The sequence below is a fragment of the Artemia sp. Qi Xiang Cuo genome, chromosome 18 (assembly GCF_049724085.1).
Source record: "Artemia sp. Qi Xiang Cuo chromosome 18, ASM4972408v1, whole genome shotgun sequence".
In the NCBI taxonomy this organism is placed as follows: Eukaryota; Metazoa; Arthropoda; class Branchiopoda; order Anostraca; family Artemiidae; genus Artemia; species Artemia sp. Qi Xiang Cuo.
In genome coordinates this window covers 25,482,647-25,507,431 of record NC_142811.1, presented here as the reverse complement: position 1 = coordinate 25,507,431, position 24,785 = coordinate 25,482,647, and the positions used below count along the sequence as shown (strand labels likewise).

At 33.1% G+C, this 24,785-nt stretch overlaps 2 protein-coding genes across 2 annotated transcripts in view; both read left to right on the top strand.

The window, feature by feature from the left end:
• The window catches only part of LOC148941367 (uncharacterized), a 43,766-nt gene extending 33,873 nt beyond the window's left edge, over positions 1–9,893 (top strand). The window contains exon 2 of the mRNA XM_089104695.1: positions 9,777–9,893. The gene's annotated coding sequence lies outside the window, so the exon portion shown is untranslated. The remainder of the gene's footprint in view (positions 1–9,776) is intronic.
• The window catches only part of LOC148941366 (uncharacterized), a 137,276-nt gene that overhangs the window by 75,285 nt on the left and 37,206 nt on the right, over positions 1–24,785 (top strand). Inside the window, exons 3-6 of the mRNA XM_089104696.1 lie at positions 9,777–9,906; positions 13,921–14,063; positions 15,671–15,824; positions 18,887–19,001. Coding sequence (XP_088960822.1) covers positions 9,777–9,906; positions 13,921–14,063; positions 15,671–15,824; positions 18,887–19,001 — 542 coding nt within the window. The remainder of the gene's footprint in view (positions 1–9,776; positions 9,907–13,920; positions 14,064–15,670; positions 15,825–18,886; positions 19,002–24,785) is intronic.

Below are 24,785 nucleotides of genomic sequence, written 5' to 3'. Positions count from 1 at the left end.
AAATGAACTTTGAAAAATCAAGAAAATGTAACTGTGACAAGGTAAACCACAACCAAACACTACTGAAATATTCCAACTCTTGCATTTCAACGAAAGAAATTCAAAATGAACTTTGAAAAATCAAGAAAATGTAACTGTGACAAGGTAAACCACAACCAAACACTACTGAAATATTCCAACTCTTGCATTTCAACGAAAGAAATTCAAAATGAACTTTGAAAAATCAAGAAAATGTAACTGTGACAAGGTAAACCACAACCAAACACTACTGAAATATTCCAACTCTTGCATTTCAACGAAAGAAATTCAAAATGAACTTTGAAAAATCAAGAAAATGTAACTGTGACAAGGTAAACCACGACCAATCACTACTGAAATATTCCAACTCTTGCATTTCAACGAAAGAAATTCAAAATGAACTTTGAAAAATCAAGAAAATTTAACTGTGACAATCTAAACCATGAGAAAACCCTGCTGAAATAGTACAAATCTTGCATGACGATGAATAAAATTCAAAATGCACTTTGAAAAATCAAGAAAATGTAACTTTGACAAGTTAAACCAGAATCGAACGATACTGAAATATTCAATCTCTTGCATTTCAACAAAAGAAATTAAAAATGAACTTTGAAAAATCAACAGTAAGAAACAGTTACAAGGAAAACCACGACCAAACACTAGTGAAATATTCCAACTCTTGCATTTCAACCAAAGAAATTCAAAATGAACATTTAAAAATCAAGAAAATGTAACTGTGACAAGGTAAACCACAACCAAACACTGCTGAAATATTACAACTCTTGCATTTCAACGAAATAAATTAAAAAATGAACTTTGAAACATAATGAAAATGTAAATGTGACAAGGTAAACCACACCCAAAAACTACTGAAATATTCCAACTTGCCTTTCAACAAAAGAAATTCAAAATGAACTTTGAAAAATCAAGAAAATGTAACTGTGACAAGGTAAACCACAACCAAACACTACTGAAATATTCCAACTCTTGCATTTCAACGAAAGAAATTCAAAATGAACTTTGAAAAATCAAGAAAATGTAACTGTGACAAGGTAAACCACAACCAAACACTATTGAAATATTCCAACTCTTGCATTTCAACGAAAGAAATTCAAAATGAACATTGAAAAATCAAGAAAATGTAACTGTGACAAGGTATACCATAACCATACACTACTGAAATATTCCAACTCTTGCATTTCAAAGAAAGAAATTCAAAATGAAATTTGAAAAATCAAGAAAAAGTAAATTTGACAATGTAAACCACAACAAAACAGTAATTAAAAATAACAACTCTTGCATTTCAACGAAAGAAATTCAAATGAACTTTGAAAAATCAAGAAAATGTAACTGTGACAAGGTAAACCACAACCAAACACATCTGAAAGAGCCCAAAAATTTCATTACAGCTAATAAAAATCAACATGAAAATATAAAAGTCGACAGTATTAAACAATGACATTGTACCACGCCCTCACGCGCTTCTTATTTATTCCAGCTATAGAAACTAAACGAAAGAAATTCAAATTGAACTTTGAACTATAATGACATTGTGTTTGTGACACTGCACATAAAGAGTAGACCCTACTGAAATATTCCAACTTTTGCATTTCAACGAAAGAAATTCAAAATGAACTTTGAAAAATCAAGAAAATTTAACTGTGACACTGTAAACCACAACCAAACACTTCTGAAATATTCCAACTCTTGCATCTCAAAGAAAGAAATTCAAAATGAACTTTGAAAAATCAAGAAAATGTAACTGTGACAAGGTAAACCACAACCAAACACTACTGAAATATTCCAACTCTTACATTTCAAATAAAGAAATTCAAATGAACATTTAAAAATCAAGAAAATATAACTGTTAAAACTTAAAACAAAAGCAAACACTACTGAAATATACAATATCTTGCATTTCCATGACATACAATCAAAAATGATCTTTGAAAAATCAAGAAAATGTAACTGTGACAAGTTAAACCACATCAAAAAACTTATGAAATATTCAAACACGTAAATTAAAAAGAAATAAATTCAAAATGAACTATGCACAATCAAGATAATTTAACTTTGACAAGTTAAACTATAACCGAAAACTCTGAAAAAGTCCAACACTTTTTGTTCGCTGAAAGAAATTAAAAATGCACTGATAAAAATAAATAATATTTAACCTTTAAAAGGTAAACCACAATCACACGACACTTAAATATTCAAACTCTTGCAATTCAACGACATACATTCTTAATGAACTTCGAAAATCAAAGAAATGTAACTATGATAAAGTCAACCAAGAGTAAACACTAGTGAAATATTCCAACTCTTGCATTTCCGCGAAAGAAATTCAAAATGAACTTTGAAAAATCAAGAAAATGTAACTCTGACAAGGTAAACCACAACCAAACACTGCTGAAATATTTCAACTCTTGCATTTCAACGAAATAAATTCAAAATTAACTTTGAAAAATCATTAAAATGTAACTGTGACAAGGTAAACCACAACCAAACACTACTAAAATATTCCAACTCTTGCATTTCAATGAAAGAAATTCAAAATGAACTTTGAAAAATCCAGAAAATTTATCTTTTACATTGTAAACAACAAACAAACACTACTGAAATATTCCAACTCTTGCATCACAACGAAAGAAATTCAAAATGAACTTTGAAAAATCAAGAAAATGTAACTGTGACAAGGTAAACCACAACAAAAAACTACTGAAATATTCCAACTCTTGCATTTCAATGAAAGAAATTCAAAATGAACTTTGAAAAATCAAGAAAATGTAACTGTGACAAGTTATAACATAAGCAAACACTTCTGAAATATTCCAACTCGTGCATTTCAAAGAAAGAAATTCAGAATGAACTTTGAAAAATCAAGAAAATGTAACTTTGACAAGGTAAACCACAACCAAACACTACTGAAATATTCCAACTCTTGCATTTCAATGAAAGAAATTCAAAATAAACTTTGAAAAATCAGGAAAATGTAACTGTGGCAAGGTAAACCACAACCAAACACTACTGAAATATTCCAACTCTTGCATTTCTACGAAATAAATTCAAAATTAACTTTGAAAAATCATTAAAATTTAACTGTTACATGTTTTAAGAAAATGTAACTGTGACAAGGTAAACCACAACCAAACACTACTGAAATATTCCAACTCTTGCATTTCAAAGAAAGAAATTCAAAATGAACTTTGAAAAATCAAGAAAATGAAACTGTGACAAGGTAAAACACAACCACACACTCCTGACATATTCCAACTCTTGCATTTCAACGAAAGAAATTCAAATGAACTTTGAAAAATCATGAAAATGTAACTGTGACAAGGTAAACCATAACCATACACTACTGAAATATTCCAACTCTTGCATTTCAACGAAAGAAATTCAAAATGAACTTTGAAAAATCAAGAAAATGTAACTGTGACAAGGTAAACCACAACCAAACACTACTTAAATAGTCAAACTATTGAATTTAAAATAAATAAAATCAAAATTAACATTTAAAAATCCTTAAAATGTAACTGTGACAAGTTAACCCGAAAAAAAACACTAATGAAATATTCCAAATCTTTCATTAAAAAGAAATAAATTCAAAAAATAAATATTAAACATAATTAAAATGTAACTTTGACAAGGTAAAACACAACCAAACACTAGAGAAGTATACCAAATCTTGAATTTCAAAAAATGAAATTCAAAATGAACTTTGAAAAGTCAAGAAAATGTAACAGTGACAAGTTAAACCACGACCAAGCACCACTGAAATTTTCCAACTCTTGCATTTCTAAAAAAGAAATTCAAATGAACAATGAAAAATCAAGAAAATGTAACTGTGACAAGGTAAACCACACCCAAACAATACTTAAATATTCCAACTCTTGCATTTCAACGAAATTAATTAAAAAATAAATTTTAAATATAATGAAAATTAAACTTTTTCAAGGTAAACCATAACCATACACTACTGAAATATTCCAACTCTTGCATTTCAATGAATTAAATTCAAATGAACTTTGAAAAATCATGAAAATGTAACTTTGAAAAGGTATTCCATACCCAAACACTGTTGAAATATTCCAAATCTTGCACTTCAACGAAAGAAATTCAAATGAACTGTGCAAAATCAAGAAAATTTAAATGTTACAAGGTAAACCATAACCAAACACTACTGAAATATACCAACTCTTGCATTTCAATGAAAGAAATTCGAAATGAGCTTTGAAAAATCAAGAAAATGTAACTGTGACAAGGTAAACCACGACCAAACACTACTGAAATAGTCCAACTCTTGCATTTCAACGAAAGAAATTCAAAATGAACTTTGAAAAATCAAGAAAATGTGACTATGACAAGGTAAACCACGACAAAACACTACTGAAATATTACAACTCTTGATTTTCAAAGAAAAAAATTAAAAATTAAATATGAAATATAAAGAAAATCAAAATGTGACAATGAAAACCACAACCAAACACTACTTAAATATTCAAACTCTTGCATTTGAACAAAATAAATTCAAAATGAACTTTGACAAATCAAGAAAATGTAAATGTGACAAGGTAAACCAAAACCAGACACTACTGAAATATTCCAACTCTTGCTTTTCAACTAAAGAAATTCAAATTGACCTTTGAAAAATAAAGAAAATGTAACTTTGACAATTTAAACCACAACCAAACACTACTGAAATATTACAACTCTTGCTTTTCAACGAAAGAAATTCAAAATGAACTTTGAAAAATCAAGAAAATGTAACTGTGACAAGGTAAACCACAACCAAACACTACTGAAATATTCCAACTCTTGCATTTCAACGAAAGAAATTAAAAATGAACTTTGAAAAATCAAGAAAATGTAACTTTGACAAGGTAAACCACAACCAAACACTACTGAAATATTCCAACTCTTGTATTGCAACGAAAGAAATTCAAAATGAACTTTCAAAAATCAAGAAAATGTAACTGTGACAAGTTAAACCATAACCAAACGCTACTGAAATATTCCAACTCTTGCATTTCAATGAAAGAAATTCAAAATGAACTTTGAAAAATCAAGAAAATGTAACTGTGATAAGGTAAACCATGATTAAACACTACTGAAATATTCCAAGTCTTGCATTTCAGCGAAAGAAATTCAAAATGAGCTTTGAAAAATCAAGAAAATGTAACTGTGACAAGGTAAACCACAACAAAACACTTCTGAAATATTTCAACTCTTGCATTTCAACGAAAGAAATTCAAAATGAACTTTGAAAAATCAAGAAAATGTAACTGTGACAAGGTAAACCACAACCAAACACTACTAAAATATTCCAACTCTTGCATTTCAATGAATGAAATTCAAAATGAACTTTGAAAAATCAAGAAAATGTAACTGTGACACGGTAAACCACAACCAAAAACTATTTATATAGTCAAACTATTGCATTTAAAAGTAAGATAAAAAATATTAAAAATTAAAAATAAATATTTTTTATATTTGACTTTTTAATAAAAAACCAACCACTTATGAAATATTCAAAATCTTGCATTTCAAAGAAATAAATTCAAAATTAACATTGAAAAATCAAGAAAATTTAACTGTGACAAGGTATACCATAACCATACACTACTGAAATATTCCAACTCTTGCATTTCAACGAAAGAAATTCAAAATGAACTTTGAAAAATCAAGAAAATGTAACTGTGACAAGGTAAACCACAACCAAACACTACTGAAATATTCCAACTCTTGCATTTCAATGAAAGAAATTCAAAATGAACTTTGAAAAATCGAGAAAATGTAACTGTGACAAGGTAAACCAAAACCAAAGACTACTGAAATGGTCCAACTCTTGCATTTTAATGAAAGAAATTCAAAATAAACTTTAAAAAATCATTAAAATGTACCTGTGACATTTTAAACCGCGCAAAAGCACTAATTAAAGATAACAACACGATAATTAGTCTGAAAGAAATAAAAAATGAGCATATAAAAAAAATGAAAAAGTAACTCTGACATGGTGTACGATAGTGTTAAACTAAGAATGTACACCACAACAAAATACACAAGAAATATTCCAACTCTTGCATTTCAACGAAAGAAATTCAAAATGAACTTTCAAAAATCAAGAAAATGTAACTGTGACAAGGTAAACCATAACCAAACACTACTGAAATATTCCAACTCTTGCATTTCAACGAAATAAATTCAAAATGAACGTTGAAAAATCAAGAAAATGTAACTGTGACAAGGTATACCATAACCATACACTACTGAAATATTCCAACTCTTGCATTTCAACGAAAGAAATTCAAATGAACTTTAAAAAATCAAGAAAATGTAACTGTGACAAGGTAAACCATAAGCAAACACTACTGAAATATTCCAACTCTTGCTTTTCAATGAAAGAAATTCGAAATGAGCTTTGAAAAATCAAGAAAATGTAACTGTGACAAGGTAAACCACGACCAAACACTACTGAAATATTGCAACTCTTGCATTTCAACGAAAGAAATTAAAAATGAACTTTGAAAAATCAAGAAAATGTGACTGTGACAAGGTAAACCAAGACCAAACACTACTGAAATATTCCAACTCTTGCATTTCAAAGAAAGAAATTCACAATGAACTATGAAAAAACAAGAAAATTTAACTGTGACAATGTAAACAAAAACAAACAACTAATTAAATATTCCAACTCTTGAATTTCAATGAAATAAATTCAAAATGAACTTTGAAAAATCAAGAAAATGTAACTGTGACAAGGTAAACCACAACCAAACACAATAAATCCTTCAGGTCTAAAGATTAATGAAGCCATGTTTGTTTCTTAATTCCTCCCTTCGTGAATCAATAATTTCCATAACGATTATGTAAATCAAATTCTCAGGCTAGGCTATCCAAACAACAGTGATGCCATGTTTGTTTCTTAATTCCCCCCTTCGTGAATCAATAATTTCCCCCTAGCGATTATGTAAATCCAAGTGAGAAAATTCCTGTTTTTTCATTCTCAGTGAGAAAACCATAAACCAGACATGAATTGCTGTTGACATCCATAAATGTGACAAAGTTCCTGTTTTTCAAATTCTCACTGACAAAAACCATTAAACATCCATAATTTGATGTTGACATCCATGAAAAACATCAAATAAATCGAACAACACACATAACCGTCCATGAAAACAGACATAAATGTGAGAAAATTCCTGTTTTTTCATTCTCAGTGAGAAAACCATAAACCACGTGGTAATGTCAGTATTAAACTAAATTGTAGATGGCAGCAGGGGTGCGTGACACGAGCTTTAGGGTCACTTCTACTGTGAAAACGTGTGCCAGGAATGACAAGAGAAGATTTGCTGAGAACATAGCAGCTGAGGCAGAAAGAGCAGCCAGTTGGGGTGATAGTCTATATACTTACTAAGAAGCTTTCGGGCGCGCAAAAAAAACCCTTGTCCCTTCAAAGAGGATAAAAGTGGGCAGCTGCTTACCAATCAGGTAGATGTTCAGAACCGTTGGAGTGAATATTTCTTGGATGACCCAATAAGCCACTGTTGGTTCCTGACGTGCCCCTATTTAATTTGGATATCTATTCGGGCCCCATCCTCTTTCAGGAAGTTATAATAGCCCTGAAGTCGCTAAAAAATGGGAAAGCAGATGGATGCGACGGAGTCCCTCCGGAGCTGTTGAAATATGGGAAAAAAGCTCTCACCGGCTCACTATTTAAGCTGCTTGGTAGGGTGTGGGACAACGAGGCTGTCCCTCCTGACTGAAATAAAGGCATTATCGTGAAACTCTTCAAGAAAGGTCGAAAGAAATCATGCGATAACTGGAGAGGTATCACACTCCAGACAGTCGGGAGTAAAGTTCTATGTCAGATTATACTCATTAGAATTCAGACTCAAGTAGACTTAATTTTAAGGGATGAGCAACATGGTTTCGCCCAAATCGTTCTTGCTGCGGCCTGATATTTAGCTTACGTGTTCTACTGGAGGATTCAAATGAATGCGAAGTGTAGATTATTTTAGAGTTTATAGGCTTCTTGAAAGCATTTGACTCTGTGCACCGAGAGGCAATGTGTCAAATTCTCCTAGTGTATAGAATACCTATAACAATTGTGAATATGATCAAAGCCTCATATGCTGCATAGGTTTATAGAGCTCAGATGGAGAATGGGCTGTCAGAGTTGCTCCCTGTCGAGTTCGGTGTGCCTTAAAAATGTTTACTGTGTCTAACATTTTTCATATTGCTTATATGCTCTATGCTTTTAGCTTGCCAGTTTATAGAAGGCACACAACTAAGCTACGATTTTCAAATACACGACTGCGTTTACTATGACGATATCACTCTCGCAGCCCACTGCCAAGAAAACGTTCAATATAATCTAAACGAATTAGCAGCGAAAGGTACCCCTATGGGCCTGAAGATTAATATTGAGAAAATAAAAAGCATTTTAAATGGAGTAGCGACAATTATTACAGCTGGCATTTGATACGAAGGCACTGATATAGAAGAGGTCAGAAAATTTAAGTACCTCGGTAGTACAATTACCCAAGATGGGAATTGTGATAGAGTAGTCTTGCTACGCATAGCATGTGCAGGTGGAGCATTTTCTCAGCTGAAGAATATTTGAAAATGTGGTAACTTCTCTTAGAAGTTGAAATAGCGACTGTTTAGCAGCAATGTATTCTGTTTACTTTTATATGTATGCGAGTCTTGGAGCATATCAAAGAAGGCTTAGAAAGGACTAGTTGGCTTCGAGAATAATTGCCTGCGTAGAATCCTTGCAGTAAATTGGACTGATTGAGTAACAAACGCCCAGATAAGGTCTGATACCGAACAACCACTGGTGACTGCCGAGATCAGAAGAGAAGATTGAAGTACTGGGGGCATATGACCCGCATGAGCGAAGGACGCCTCCCACACGATTTATGGCGTTGGACCCCACCCGGCATTCAAATAAGTGGAAGACAAGGCAGCACACTTGGTCGATCCCTAGAGAAAGAGGCGACGAGATTCCAAGCCACTCTAAACGAACTTCGGTCTTTGGCACAAGATCGGTCAAGTTGGAGGTCAACCGTTACTGCCCTATGCACCCCCAGGCGTAGGTGGATTTAAGTTTAAGTAAGTAAGATTCCACGTCAGCAGTCACATCAGCAGCAAAAAGAAACTTTTAGGAAGCGACAACTTTGCATGTCAGTCTATGGGAATTTCTTCCGGTAGACTTTAGTATAACTTATCTAGATTTCTTTAGGCGGCTGCAATTATAACGCTCACATCAACAATAGCCTTTTCATTAACAATAGCCTACCGAGGAAAAAAAAGTCGAAGAAAAAAAAGACGTAAAAGAAAAACAAAAAAAAAAGACTTCAAAAAGTGCAAGGAAAGACATGTCATAAAAACAAATGAGGATACCAATAATTAAGCACACATTTAATTAAATATATATATATATATATATATATATATATATATATATATATATATATATATATATATATATATATATATATATATATATAAATCAATTAATCTATATAAGATAAATAAATAAAAACAAATTAGGTTGCATCTCTAAACTACGGTTTCCCTTGTTTGTTAAAGATTTTAAAATTGTAATATTTTGTTAAACAATTTCTGGCTCAGGGTTCAAAATACTTACAGACTGATACTATGGTGTGTTAATTACTTAAATTTTACAATTTCCAACTAATCCTGCTCTTTTAGACACAAATCTTTTCTAAATTTTGAATTTTTGTTTTTAGATAATGTGAAGTCCTACCTTCAATGTCGACAAGAATCTTTGAACAATTGTACGGATCCCTTGAAAGTTGTAACGAGTAATAGAAATCTTGGTTTTGCAACTTCTAAGGAAGAGTTTGATTCACTGTGCCCGTAAGTACTAAATAAATAGTTTTGCATTAAAAAATGAAAACTGGTTGGTTTATATATATATATATATATATATATATATATATATATATATATATATATATATATATATATATATATATATATATATATATATATATATATATATATATATATATATATATATATATATATATATATATATATATATATATATATATATATATATATATATATATATATATATATATATATATATATATATATATATATATATATATATATATATATATATATATATATATATATACTTTTTAGACTGAGAGATGCCGTAGACAAAGTTTTAAGAGAAGAGCAGTGCGGTTTTAGAAAAGGTAGAGGATGTGTTGACCAAATTTTCACTCTTAGGTTAATAATTGAGAAGTGCCTAAGTTTTCAAACACCTTTGGTCCTCAGTTTTATAGATTATGAGCAAGCGTTCGATGCTGGTGATAGAAGAGCTTTAGTAAAGGTTTTATCCTTGTATGGTATACCAGACAAATACATTAAAGTGATTAGTGCTATGTACGAGAATAACACTGCTGCGGTTAAGGTAGGAAATTAGGTTAGCAGCTGGTTTTGTATTAAATCAGGAGTTAATCAGGGTTGTGTTCTATCCCCCTTTGTATGGATTATTTTGATGGACTTTTTTTTAGGGAGCACAGGAAAGGCAATGGGAGGCCACGGAATCAAATGGAGAGAAAAAGTCTCCTGGACGTAGATTATGCTGATGATTTAAGCATCCTAGAGGAAACTGTGAGCAAAATGAATGAACTTTTAGAAGTTTTGCGAGTTCAGGGTGCTAGAATTGGTTTGAAAATTAATGTTAGGAAGACTAAGTCGCTAAGGCTAGGAATAAGTGAAGATGAAAAGGTGACGTTGGGTAATGAAAAGATTGATCAGGTGGGCAGCTTTACTTTCCTTGGTAGTATTATTAGTAAAGATGGTGGGAGCAGTGAAGATGTTAAAAATAGAATAGCCAAGGCTCAGGGTGTTTTTTCACAGTTAAAAAAAGTCTGGAAGAATAGGAAGATAAGTCTGCTAACCAAGATTAGAATCTTAGAAGCTACAGTGATGACAGTGGTCAAATATGGCTCTGAAGTATGGACGCTCCGAAAAGTGGATGAAGATTTGCTAGATGTTTTCCGGAAAAATTGCTTAAGGATTGTTCTGGGTACCCGGCTGACTGACCGTATTTCAAACAATAGGCTATACGAAAAATATGGTTCAATACCGCTTTCTAGATCTATAATGAAAGAAAGGTTGAGGTGGTTAGGGCATGTTGTGCGGATGAAGGATGACAGATTGCCGAAGATTGTTCTTTTCGGGCAACCATCTAGGGCTAAACGGAAACCAAGTCGTCCCCGTCTGGAGTGGGAGAACGCCATAAAGAAAGATTTAAAGGAAATGGGAACTTCGTGGGCGGGTGTAAAAAGGGAGGATTTGAATAGATTGGGGTGGAGGAGGAGAGTGCGTAGCTGTGTTGGCCTCAGGCGGCTTGGTGCTGCGATGAGTTGTTAGTAGTAGTATATATATATATATATATATATATATATATATATATATATATATATATATATATATATATATATATATATATATATATATATATATATATATATATATATATATTTGAAAATTTGAGGCATATTGCTCGGGAATAAAAAAAATTTTTAAGTTTAATCCATACTGGAGCGTTAATAATTCGCTGCAAGTAATAGACTCTCTTGTTTTAGTTTCATGCAAAAGAGTGGACTCGTTTGATTTCACTACATTATATACAAATTTACCCATTAATTTAGTATTTATATATTTAAAAAAGATTATTAAGAAAACTTTTCTTTTGTCCAATTTACCGTTTTTAAAAATTGATACGTATAATAAGAAAGCGAGATGGAATAATTATTTTAATAGTACCACTAGTTCAAGATGTTACAGCCCAGATATGACTTTTGATCTACTAGAATTTGTTCTATTTAATACTTTATAAAATTTAATGGTAATCTATATAATCAAAGTATTGGAATTCCTATGGGGGGTAATGCCAATCCAGTTATAGCGGACCTGTTTTTAAATTATATAGAATATGATTATATGATGGATAAAAAGAATCCAAGTAACATAAAATATTTGCTCTCAAATAATAAAAGATATTTAGATACCTTCTGGTGATACATTGTTCAAATTTTTTTAGAGATTTCAAGTAAAATATATCCACCAGAGTTAAAGCTGGAATCTAGTAATGGGAATGGCAATTATGACCATTTTCTAGATTTAGAAATTAATGTGGCAGCTAATAATACAATAATTTTTTAAATATATAATAAAACAGACGATTTTAATTTTGAAATAGTTAATTTTCCATTTCCAAAAAGTAATATTCATTCGAATATAACATATTTATCGTATTTTTCCCAACTATTTAGATATGCAAAAATTTGTACTAATTACATCGATTATAGAAGCATATGTATGTTACTTAGCAAGAAGCTAATCGTAAGAGGTTTTTCCGCCAATAAACTTGCTTGGCAATTTAAAAAGTATTGTTTTCAGTATAATCAGCTTTTCCATAAATATAATAAAAGTTATCAAGATATCTTGAATGATATTTTACGGTAACCTGTTGAAGGAATCTGGGTTATCTTCCCGGTAATTTAGGGTTAGTTGCGACACATGTGGTAAAGATTAAAGTATGATATAATTCTTAGAATTTGAGTGAAAGTGAAATTGTTCCGGGGGATGGCTAGTGCTATGTAAATATTTGGATTTAAATTGGCTGAAGGTTTGGCTCTCAGTGTTAATTGAAGGTTGGTTAAGGATGCTTGGAAAATTTTTTTTTGGGGTATATATTTTTTTATATTTTTGGGATATTTTGGATTTTGTTTATGATTATTCCATAGGTGTCACTACATAGGGGTATGCCAGATTATGGCATGGCGCGCTCATTTTGCCTGGGTAATGAAATTTAAGCGCCGAAACCCGTTTAGGCAATGAGTTTTTATCTGATGAGCCCCGATATGTGGTGATTACCTTGGGAATATAAAGTTTTTGTAGATTTAAGGTGCTATAGCTTGGTTTCGGAACATTGACGTATACTTATTGATGTTGATTTTGCTCTAATTTGGACTTGATTTTCGGATTATCGGAATGGATATACTGTTTTGTCCTGGGGAACTGGATGGATGAGTAGGGTCTAGACCCTGTTCAAGTGCTCATTTATTTCAGTTACTAAAGTAGGAAGACAGATTTTTTTTTTTTTTTTTTTTTTTTTTTTTTTTTTTTTTTTTTTGGCCGAGTAATTACCGTAATACATTATGTATATATATATATATATATATATATATATATATATATATATATAATTTTTATGAATTAATTGGGTAAAAGAAGGAGGTACTACTTGTGGTTGGGTTTGTTGAAATACACAGGGCTTGTCAACTCTTGCTACCAGTATAGTATAGAGTGTCCTTACAAGGCGCCTCCTTTTAAAGGTACAGAAAACCTAATCGAGTAAATAAAACTATATCAAATCATCAGTTTTATTTTCAGTTAAATGCAAATTATTCTCTGGTGTGTAGCCTTTTGGGGAACTTGAGGTGAGTTGTAATACCGCACTTATTTGTTGTATTTTCTCTTTGTTTAAGGTTGACGTTTTATATATTTTATCTGTTTTTACCTTTTATTATTTATTTATTTTTGGTTTAATGTGATTAAGCGTTCAATGTCTTTGAGAATTTTTTATTTGTCTTTTTAGGATTCTGAAACGACATTTCACCTGAAATCCTTGAACAAATCGTTATTTATTTGTTAAATCGAAGGGTTTAATAGTTTTTTAACACGCTTTTTTACTGCTCCTCAAGAAACCTTTGCCTCTAACGACTTCGAATTTACCATGGACATATCTTTACATATATTAGTGAGAAATTCTAAGCTTGGATGGTTATTTGATTTCACTCAATATCAGTCTTCTAAATATTATTATTAACTTTTCCGTTGTAGAAAGCTCCTTGGGGGCTTAGATTGTATTACAAACTACTCGAAACGATGTTTGGACCCTGGGCATGGTGAATTTTTTCATATGCTTTATGCTGGAACTGAAAAAGTCATTCAAGATCTTTGTTTGGACGAAGAATATCAAAAAGGTGAAGTATACTCCTAACTATTGGATAGGGATTTCTGCTCAGTATGGTGCTATTATATAATATTTGCTTTATATGATATTAATATATTATTATCTATGATGCTATAATTAAGGTCCATATAGACTTTGGGGGTGTTTCTTTTTGGTGTGGTCTTTATGAAAAATGGTTTCGTAAACTTTCAGAAGCAATCCCTGGGAAAGTTGTGAAAGCCGATATGGGTTACTTGTAATATTCTTCTTCGTAACTTACTCTTCAAAAGAACTTGCTCCTGTTTAAGATTTATTTCAGTGTCTATTGAATTTATTCACCAACTAATTTCTTTTTAAGTCAGTAAAATTTCATGAAAATTGTGAAATTTTTGAATTTGTTGCCTATTGAGCACCATCTGTATGAGCCTAGAGATAACATATAGACTTTTTGCCCCGAATCATTCCTTAACCAAGTTTTACAGCGTACGTGTCTTTGCGTAGATATATAAATAAATTTCTAGTAGATTGCTAGTGCTGACATTCTTTTATTAGCGGATTTCGGGATTCGATTTTGTCTTTTCTAGCACCATTGGATTGTCGTTGATCGGTAAAAGAAAGGGCTATAAAAAATCCCTTCTGGTCGCGAAGTCCTTTGATGGAAGAAAAGACGAAACTAAGCCTAAAAAATTCACCCAGTGTCACCCAGTGTTGCCACCAGCACTAAGAAAATTTCCCAAGTATAATAAATGTCACCTACCACCGTAATAAAACCAGAAGTTGCTTCTAACCTTAATGAGGTAGAGCATAGGCATCTTACCTTCCCCATCATCTGAATTGTCTTCATAAACGGAAAGTTGCACAGGTCTTCACTTAAACGGCTAACATTTATGATTGCTGATAAAATGTGGGAGTAAAAGGGGAATTCGTTCAATAGCTTTTGTCGAATACAGAAAAGGGTGAGCTACAAGATTCCATGTAAGACAGAACTACATGAAAATTTACTGAAGTTTGAAAAAACACCGAATTCAGGGATAAATCACCGGCAGCATAACCATGCCCTTACCCCGCTCCATAGGACGAAGACTTTTAAAAATAAATTTTTTATGGAAATTGGCATATGAGCCGTTCTGCTTCCAAGTCTAAAAATAGTCAGGCTCTTGATTGATTCACTGAAATGTGTTAAAAATACCATTAAATACTGGCCTCGCCCTGATCAGAAAATAGTTGCTGTATGCCAAATAAACAAACATGGAGGAGAAAATAGTAGTTCGAATTATCAGAAAAAGAGCTGGATTATTTTGATAGTTGAAGGAAATTCAATAAAGGAAAGAATTCAAGGTTTTCGTCTGAAGTAGTTTCAAGCGTAAATAATTTTACGCTTGATCCTGTAAAGTTCCCAAAAGCGTCAAAAACTAAAGGATAAAAAATTATTGGAAAAGAACAAATATAGCCAGTCCTATTGACAACTCACTGTAGGTTACAACTGTATCGTTGTGTTAGCACCGCAAGAAAAAAAAAAAAAAAAAAAACAGAAAAAGAAATGTTACGGTAAAATATGTTGTTTCTGTACCGCAGATTCTGAGGCCTGCTCTAAATTGATTCTTGTTTCATAGCTCATCCGTAACTTTGATTTTCTAGAATACTTGAACCATGCTTTGTGTATGCGTTCTGTTCAATCAGGATATGAGCAATGTGCTTCTGTATATCAGGACCAAGTCCATTCTGTGAATTCTTTTGATGAGTTTGACACGTATGATGAAGATGCTATTCAAACTACTTGGAAGCTTTGCTGGTAGGTTGTTTGGATTATACTTGAGTCCTTTTGAAAATTAAATACAAAAAACAAGTTTTTTCAATTGAAAGTAAGGAGCAACATTAAAACTTAAAACGAACAGAGATAGATTATTACGTGTGTAAGAGGGTTTGCCCCCTAGTCAATACCTCACTCTTTACGCTAAAGTTCGAATTTTATACCAATTCTTTAAGGATGACCCCTGAATCACAAAGGCCGTTCAATTAGAATAAATAACCCTTTTGAAAGTACTAAAAAACTTAGCGTAAAGAGCGATGTATTGACTAGGGGGCAAACCTCCTCGTGTACGTAATAATTTTTGGTCGTTTTAACGTTAAAAAAAACATGTTTGGTTTTATTTAATTTCTGATCGTTTTTTAAATGATGCTGGGAAATCTGGTGGCCCCTTCATAGAAATGTCCCTTCCCCCATCAAAACTTCCTCCTTGGAAAGATCCTCACACGTAACCGTCTCTCTCCGACTCCCCCCAAAAAATCCCCCCTGAAAACGTCTATATACGTCCCCATAACTAATACTATATGTAACAATGGACAAAGTTCATAACTTGCAGCCCTTCCCAGGGGACTGTGGGGGATTAATTCATCCTCAAAGATATAGTTATTAGATTTTTTTCGACGTTCCTTTGATGTATCAATTGGTATTAAAATTCTATTTTTTAGAGTTTAGGTTACTATTGAGCCGGGTCGCTCCTTACTTACAGTTCGTTATCACTAACTTTTTGATAATACAATTTTTAATCTCACTGGTAATTATTCAATTTTTTATGTGAAACAAAGAAGAAAATTAAAAACGACTGGGCTCGCTTTGACGTTAATGTCCTATAATCCAAGTGGACAAAATAGTCCTAATTGATGTTGGCACATGGTTTTGTACAAGCATGGACTGTGTTAAATTTATGTTGGTGCAGAATTTGTAAAATTGCGCTCTGAAAAATGTATGGATCCGGCCATCCATTTTTTTTTTTTCGTGTTAGGCTTCACTTTTGAAAACGGCCTTACTAACAACAATTGTTGAAATTCAAGCAAATGCGTTTAAACTCAAAGACAAAAATCGAAAGCGTGCTTTATGGTTTTGGTATCCAAGAGTCGAAAAGGGTTAAAGTCCTCTTGTTTCTGAAAAGGAGTTAAGGACTTACTTCGAAAACATTGGCTATTCAAAATGGGCCTATTTGGAATTTTGACCAATTTGAGCGTTTTTTCGAAAGGACGTAACTCCAAATTCTTGAAAAGCAATTACGCCAAAAGGGCCTATGTCTATTAATTTTAGACGGCTGGATTTGAGCGTTTTCGAAAATCAGAAATTCCAGAACATCCACTTGTACGCCCTTTTGACAAAAACTTTCAAGTATTCCGCACATAAGACTATTAATTTGATTGCAATATTTTATTTTAAATAACTGTTCGCTAGTATCCGCTGGCGACGCTTCAGCATTTTTGGGATTTTGTACAAATTACAGGTATTGGTAAGTAACTTACGTTTATGGCAGTTAGAGATTTGTTTTTAATTCCTATACTTCCTTGCTTTTATTCAATGTTATTCATATTTTAAGTTTTTGGTTTTTACTTTGGTTTTTGGTTGTTTTCACATTGACTTTCCGTGTTTGTTTTTTGTTGTTTTTTTCTTCGGTACTTTCCTTGGATACATTATTTCGTTTCGCGCTGAAGAAGAGAGGCGTTTGTCCTCTCGAAATATTCGCTTTGTTGTGTTTTTTCAGTATTTTCATTTGACCTTTAAAAACCCCCTTTTTGCTCGTTTTTCTTTCTTTATGTGGCTTTTCTATCCAGTCTATTTTGGTCTTTCTTATAAATTTGGGTTTTGTATGCATCTGGGGCCTGGGTATATTTATAGCATAAAACTAGAGAAATTGCCCTTTTGCTATTAGATCATCATCTCGTTGGTTATTTTAAAATTTTTGAATTTAATTTATTGAAAATATAGATCTACATACAAACAAACTAAACCTTTCTGGTTCACACAGAACCAAACGGTTGAACATAGTCTGAATAAGAAATGCAATCAAATTCCGTTCAATATCTTTAAATTCACTACGGAAAGTAACAACAAATAAAATAATAGATAATAAACATAGCCATAAGAAATAATAACAATAACAAAAGCAGCTAACTGCATATCATGTCCCTACTGGGACATGATAGAAGTCAAATAGAGAACAAAGAAAATGAATTTAAGTTTGATAAATAGCTCCCCTTTCAGTTTTTTTTTAAATTCACCAGGCTCTTTAGTATTTTTAAACATAAATTCTTGAAATTAGTCCATTATTTAATATCTTTAGCTGTAAAAGAAATTTTTGCATGAAAATATTTATTTTGTATTGGTGAAATTTTTCCAACAGCCGTGTTTCGGCGAGCCTACAGAAGATTGTTTCTGACAATATATTATGAGATCTTAAACCTAAATAAAAGGATAAGTGAAGATGATGTGGCATGGTTAAAAATTGAAATAAATAACACTGGAAATAAACTAGTATGTTTCTACATTTAAAAAATAAGTGTGAATATTTTATTTTTTGCTATTCAAAAGAGCCTGTTTGGCTGCTTCGTCGGCTTTTTGATGGAACTCACTCCGCTCTAGCAAGATCGTAAGGAGCTTGTGTCTTTGGCCTTCGCGAATGATTTGCCTCATATATTGTAAACGGATTGCGTCATTTTTATGGGAATTTTGTGCTTTTTTTCTTTCTACTGTTTTTATGGTGTTAAGTACAGTTCATGTACAAAAATGCAAAAAGTTCTGTTCATTAATTTAGGGATGGATTAAACATATATAAAGATAATAAATATGCAATACAGAGACTTGACTACGAGATAAATTTTTACCGGTTCTGAATTTACCCCCAAAAGAGAATTTTTTTTTAAGTGAGTTTTGGACGGCGATCTGAAAATAAAAACAATTGCATAACTGCTTTTTTTCTTTTGTTGTTCAAATTATCCCAGGATTTTCTGTATATTTTGGTCTCGTTTTCATCTGCTGTTCAAAATACTAGTAGAAAATATACTTGTTTTATATAAATCCTTTCGTTTCAGCTCTTTCAGGACCTATATTGAATGTTCTCAGCAACACGTCTTTGCAAGGTGTGGTCACGAGACATCTGTATTTACTGGATCATTTCTTGACAAAATGGCTGGGTCATTAGTGCATGTAAGTCATTTTTGAAGGATTTCCCATTCCCTGCATATGTATCTTTGAAGTCTTACTTATACCATTTATTATGGTTGAGTCGGTTCGCTAGTTCATATGTTTAAAAACCATTTATATTGACATGCCCCAGAGTGAGAATGGATTATAAACAATAGAAAATCTGAAAACCCAATGCCAACTAGCACAAAAACTGGTTGGCTTTTGTTCGCTGGGACTAGAAAGTTATACCCTTAGTGTTCCTGGCTCTGCTTGAATGATGGTATTAAAACTTCGGGTAGATATACCAAGTTTATAATTTAGATTCCGTAAATGAGAATTTTTTTTTCGTCTCCTGAAATGTAGACTTTTGAACATTCTCTTTCTGTCTGAAAAGCCATTCAAATCAGTCTAGGCTTTTATTATTCGAATAGAAAACTATGTGTTCTTCCCATACAATACTTTACCTTATTAAAGTCTTTGGGGTGGGATGGCGTAGTTGGCATAAAGAAGAAAACTTTAGCGTAGACAGTAGGAGAGGGGGAGGGGGAGGATGGAGATTCATCCAATGCAGGGCCGAACTTCACTTATCTCTTCCGTTCCCAATTTAGGAGATTAGACAGACTCATTGGGCTGTAGAATGTTGGACCGTTTGAGTTGTGGAAGACCTTAAAAATACTCAACAATAATTTATATTTTCAGTTATTGCAGGATTGATTTCATAGATTGTGGAATGGTGAGCCTCAACTCATAATATGCAATTTCGATTAATTGTTCCGTGTTATGTGCATATATTATTCTATGTTATTTTGAGTTATATTTTGATCGCATTGCGTTCATTTTTAAGCCTTGAGATAAAAACTGAAACCTTAGCGTAGACAGTGGTGGGGGGAAGTCTCCCCCTCACATGCATGATTGAGCAGCCACAGAGAAAGTAATACAAATGGAAATAATCTGTCTTCTGAAAATGTCTTTTTTCAAAAGACACGAACAAAATCGTCTAAAGGAACCTGAAGTGCTGTCTCTGACATTTCCGTTGATTCTTTATTCCCGTTACTTTCAGATGTAAAATTCAGAATATTATTGAATGGGTTTAGTCGTCCCCTCCCTGAATAATTCACATTTTGAAAACCCACCCCTGGGAAATTTCTCCTCCCTCAAAGAACATTTTCTTCTCCTGCTGATAATTCCACCGCGTTAAATTCCACCCAGCAGAAATTTATTTATTAATTTAGATTAATATCAGCACCAAATTTATTTATTAATTTACATTAATATCTATGGTATGTTTGATTGCATTGATTGTTTATTTAATGATTGTTTGAATGTTTTTATGCCCCCAGGGCATAACTTAAAACGCCTACCCCCGGGCCCTGGTGGGCTGTGTCGACACCGGAGTTTTTTGTTATCAGAACTATGAACTATTTTAACAAAATGTCTGTCTCAGAATTTTTAGCTGATGCATTTATGGCGTGGAGGAGGGGGAGGGGAGCTAGTTGCCCTCCAATCTCTTTCTCTTTTGACTCTTAAAAAGTGAACAAGAACTTTCAATTTCCAATCAAATGAGCCCTCTCTAAAGTTTATACGAGCATCCCTTCCATAAGAAATAGTGGGAAGGATTTGGAGAATCCTTAAATTACAACCCTTGCCCTGAGAGCTGGGGGGGGGAGTTGTCATCCTCAAATACCTAATTTCCAGAGCTTAAAAGTACGTTTAATAAAATAGCTTTCTTAAAATTTTGATTGGATGTGTTTGGGGAAAAGGTGGGCGTGAAAGGGGGGTTAGTTGCCCTCAAATCACTTTCGACTATTAAAAAGGGCACTAGCCTTCGCATTTCCAATCGTATGAGCCTTTTTTGAAGTTTCTACGACAGCGCCTTCTATAAAAACCTTATATGCCCCCAGGGTATAACTTCAAACCCTTGCCTTGAGAGTTGTGGGGGAGTGTCCTCCTCAAAAAAATATTTTTTTATCTGGAAATCAACTACGCTGAACAAAATGGCTATCTTAGAATTTTGATTGGATGTGTTTGGGGGAATGATGTGCGTGGGGGGGCTAGTTGCCCTCCAATCACTTTCGACTATTAAAAAAAGCACTATGCCTTTGAATTTCCAATCGAATGAGCCTTTTTTGAAGTTTCTACGACAACGCCTTCTATAAAAACCTTATATGCCCCCAGGGCATTACTTAAAACCCTTGCCCTAAGGGTTGTGGGGGAGTATCAGTAGTTACCTTGTGTACAGTTTCAGGGATACATGAAAGGATACAAGAAACTGGGCAAGATAATAGTGTATACAATATGAAGGGTACATGAATTGCGCAAGAAAAACCCATGGCTGTGACATTAAACTTACACGTGGACATTCTAAAAAGCTAATCTGCCTTGGAAACAGTTTGACGTGTTCGGGGGGATTACGTTCCTTGGCGTTTGATTGACATCTACAAAAAAAGGGTTTAGCATTTGCAAATTTGACACTATTAAGGTGGAAAAAAAAGAGTTTAGCATTTGCGAATAATTCGATGTGTTGTCAATTTAAAATAGCTAAGAAATAAGAAAATTTAACGAGAAATGGCTGAAAAGTGTTTTGGGGGGAGATGGGTTGATTGTGTACTGAATAATACACAAGTGATGTTTGGACAGTGTTGTCAATTTAAAATATACTTCGATGTGTTGTCAATTTAAAATAGTTAAGAAATAAAAAAATTTAACAAGAAATGGCTGAAAAGTGTTCTGGGGGGAGATGGGTTGATTGTGTACTGTATAATACACAAGTGATGTTTGGATAGTGTTGTCAATTTAAAATATATTTCGATGTGTTGTCAATTTCAAATAGTTAAGAAATAAAAAAATTTAACAAGTAATGGCTGAAATGTGTTTTGGGGGGGGGGTGATGGGTTAATTTTGTAATTTATAATACACAAGTGATGTTTGGATAGTGTTGTCAATTTAAAATATACTTCGATGTGTTGTCAATTTAAAATAGTTAAGAAATAAAAAATTTAACAAGAAATGGCTGAAAAGTGTTTTTGGGGGGAGATGGGTTGATTGTGTACTGTATAATACCCAAGTGATGTTTGGAGAGTGTTGTCAATTTAAAATATACTTCGATGTGTTGTCAATTTAAAATAGTTACGACATAAGGGGTGATTGTGTACTGTATAATCATCAATTGAGTATTGGACAGTGCTGTCAAATTGGAATATTTAAGAAATTAACAAATTTAAAAAGGCATTGCTGAAAAGTGTGTTGGAGGGGGATGTGTTGATTGTGTATTGTATAATACACAAGTGATGTTTGGACATTGTTGTGAATTTAAAATATACTTCGATGTGTTGTCAATTTTAAATAGTTAAGAAATAAAAATTTTTAACAAGAAATGGCTGAAAAGTGTTTTGGGGGGAGTATTTTTACGTGAAAACAACTTCAACCGTGCCCAGCCCACCGTGATCAGAAATTAAATTATAAAAAAGTTTCTTCAACTGAAAGCAAGGAGCAACATCAAAACTTAAAAACGGACAGAAAATAGAGGTTGTTTCCAAAATATTTAGGATCCATTAACTTTAGTGTTGCCAGTCAAAAAGCTATGAGTTTGAGAAAATTGCCTGATTATCGAAAAATGAAGAAACACCTTCCAAAAGTCGACAGGAATGGGATTGTCTTGAGGGGGGAATTTTTCATGGAAGAGGTGGAGAGTATTTTTACGTGAAAACAACTTCAACCGTGTCCAGCCCCCCCCCCCGCCGCGATCAGAAATTAAATTATAAAAAAAGTTTCTTCAACTGAAAGTAAGGAGCAACATCAAAACTTAAAAACGGACAGAAAATAGAGGCTGTTTCCAAAAGATTTAGGATTTATTAACTTTAGTGTTGCCAGTCAAAAGCTATGAGTTTGAGAAAATTGACTCATTATCGAAAAATAAAGAAACACCTTCCAAAAGTCGACAGGAATGGGATTGTCTCGACAGGAATGGGATTGAAGAGGTGGAGAGTATTTTTACGTGAAAACAACTTCAACCGTGCCCAGCCCCCCGCGATCAGAAATTAAGTTATAAAAAAAGTTTCTTCAACTGAAAGTAAGGAGCAACATCAAAACTTAAAAACGGACAGAAAATAGAGGCTGTTTCCAAAAGATTTAGGATGAAATTTTTTGTTGGTGGGGGGATTAAAAAGGCCAAAATGGGTGAACTACATGAGTTTATAAGGCGGTTCGTGAAAATCCCAAGGTTTTTTCTGATTTTTTGGACAATTGCCTTAACTTGAGAGTAGTTTGTTAGAAATGCGTCGTTGATAATTAAAAAATCGGATACAGTAAACAATCAACCCATCTCCCCCCAAAAATATTTTTCAGCCACTTCTTGTTATTTTTTTTTATTTCTTAACTATTTTAAATTGACAACACATCGAAGAACATTCTAAATTGACAACACTGTTCAAACATCACTTGTGTATTATATAGTACACAATCGATCCATCTCCCCCCAAAACACTTTTCAGCCATTTCTTGTTAAATGTTTTTATTTCTTAACTATTTTAAATTGACAACACATCGAAGTATATTTTAAATTCACAACAATGTCCAAACATCACTTGTGTATTATACAGTACACAATCAATCCATCTCCCCCCAAAACACTTTTCAGCCATTTCTTGTTAAATTTTTTTATTTCTTAACTATTTTAAATTGACAACACATCGAATTATTCGCAAATGCTAAACTCTTTTTTTCCATCTTAATAGGATCAAATTTGCAAATGCTAAGCCCTTTTTTGTAAATGTCAATCAAACGCCAAGGAACGTAATCCCCTCGAACACGTCAAACTGTTTCCAAGGCAGATTAGCTTTTTTAAAATGCACGTGTAAGTTTAATGACTCAGCCATGGGTTTTTCTTGCGCAATTCATGTACCCTTCATATTGTATACACTATTATCTTGCCCCGTTTCTTGTATCCTTTCATGTATCCCTGAAACTGTACACAAGGTAACTACTAGTGTCCTCCTCAAAAAAATATTTTTTATCTGGAAATCAACTACGCTAAACAAAATAGCTATCTCAAAATTTTAATTGGATGTGTTTGGGGGAATGATGGGCGTAGGGGGGGGGGGGGGCTATTAGCCCTCCAATCACTTTCGACTATTAAAAAGGGCACTAGCCCTTTGTATTTCTAATCGAATGAGCCTTTTTGAAGTTTCTACGACAATGCCTTCTATAAAAACCTTATATAACCCCAGGGTATAACTTAAAACCCTTGCCCTGAGGGTTGTGGGGGAGTTGTCATCCTCAAAGACCTAATTTCCAGAACTTAAAACTACGTTTAATAAAATGGCTGTCTGAAAATTTTGATTGGATGTGTTTGGGGGAATGATGGGCATGGGGGGGGGGGGGCTAGTTGCCCTCCATTCCCTTTTGACTATTAAAAAGGGCACTAGCCCTTTGAATTTCCAATCGAATGAGCTTTTTCGAAGTTTCTACGACAACGCCTTCTATAAAAACCTTATATGCCCCCAGGGCATAACTTAAAACCCTTGTCCCGAGGGGTGTAGGGGAGTGTCCTCCTCAAAAACATATTATTTATCTGGAAATCAACTACGCTGAACCAAATGGGTATCTCGAAATTTTGATTTAATGTGTTTGGGGGAATGATGGGCGTGGGGGGGCTAGTTACCCTCCTATCACTTTTGACTATTAAAAAGGCCACTTGCCCTTTGAATTTCCAATCGAATGAGCCTTTTTTAAATTTCTACGACAACGCCTTCTATAAAAACCTTATATTGCTCCAGGACGTAACTCAAAACCCGTGTCCCAGGGTTT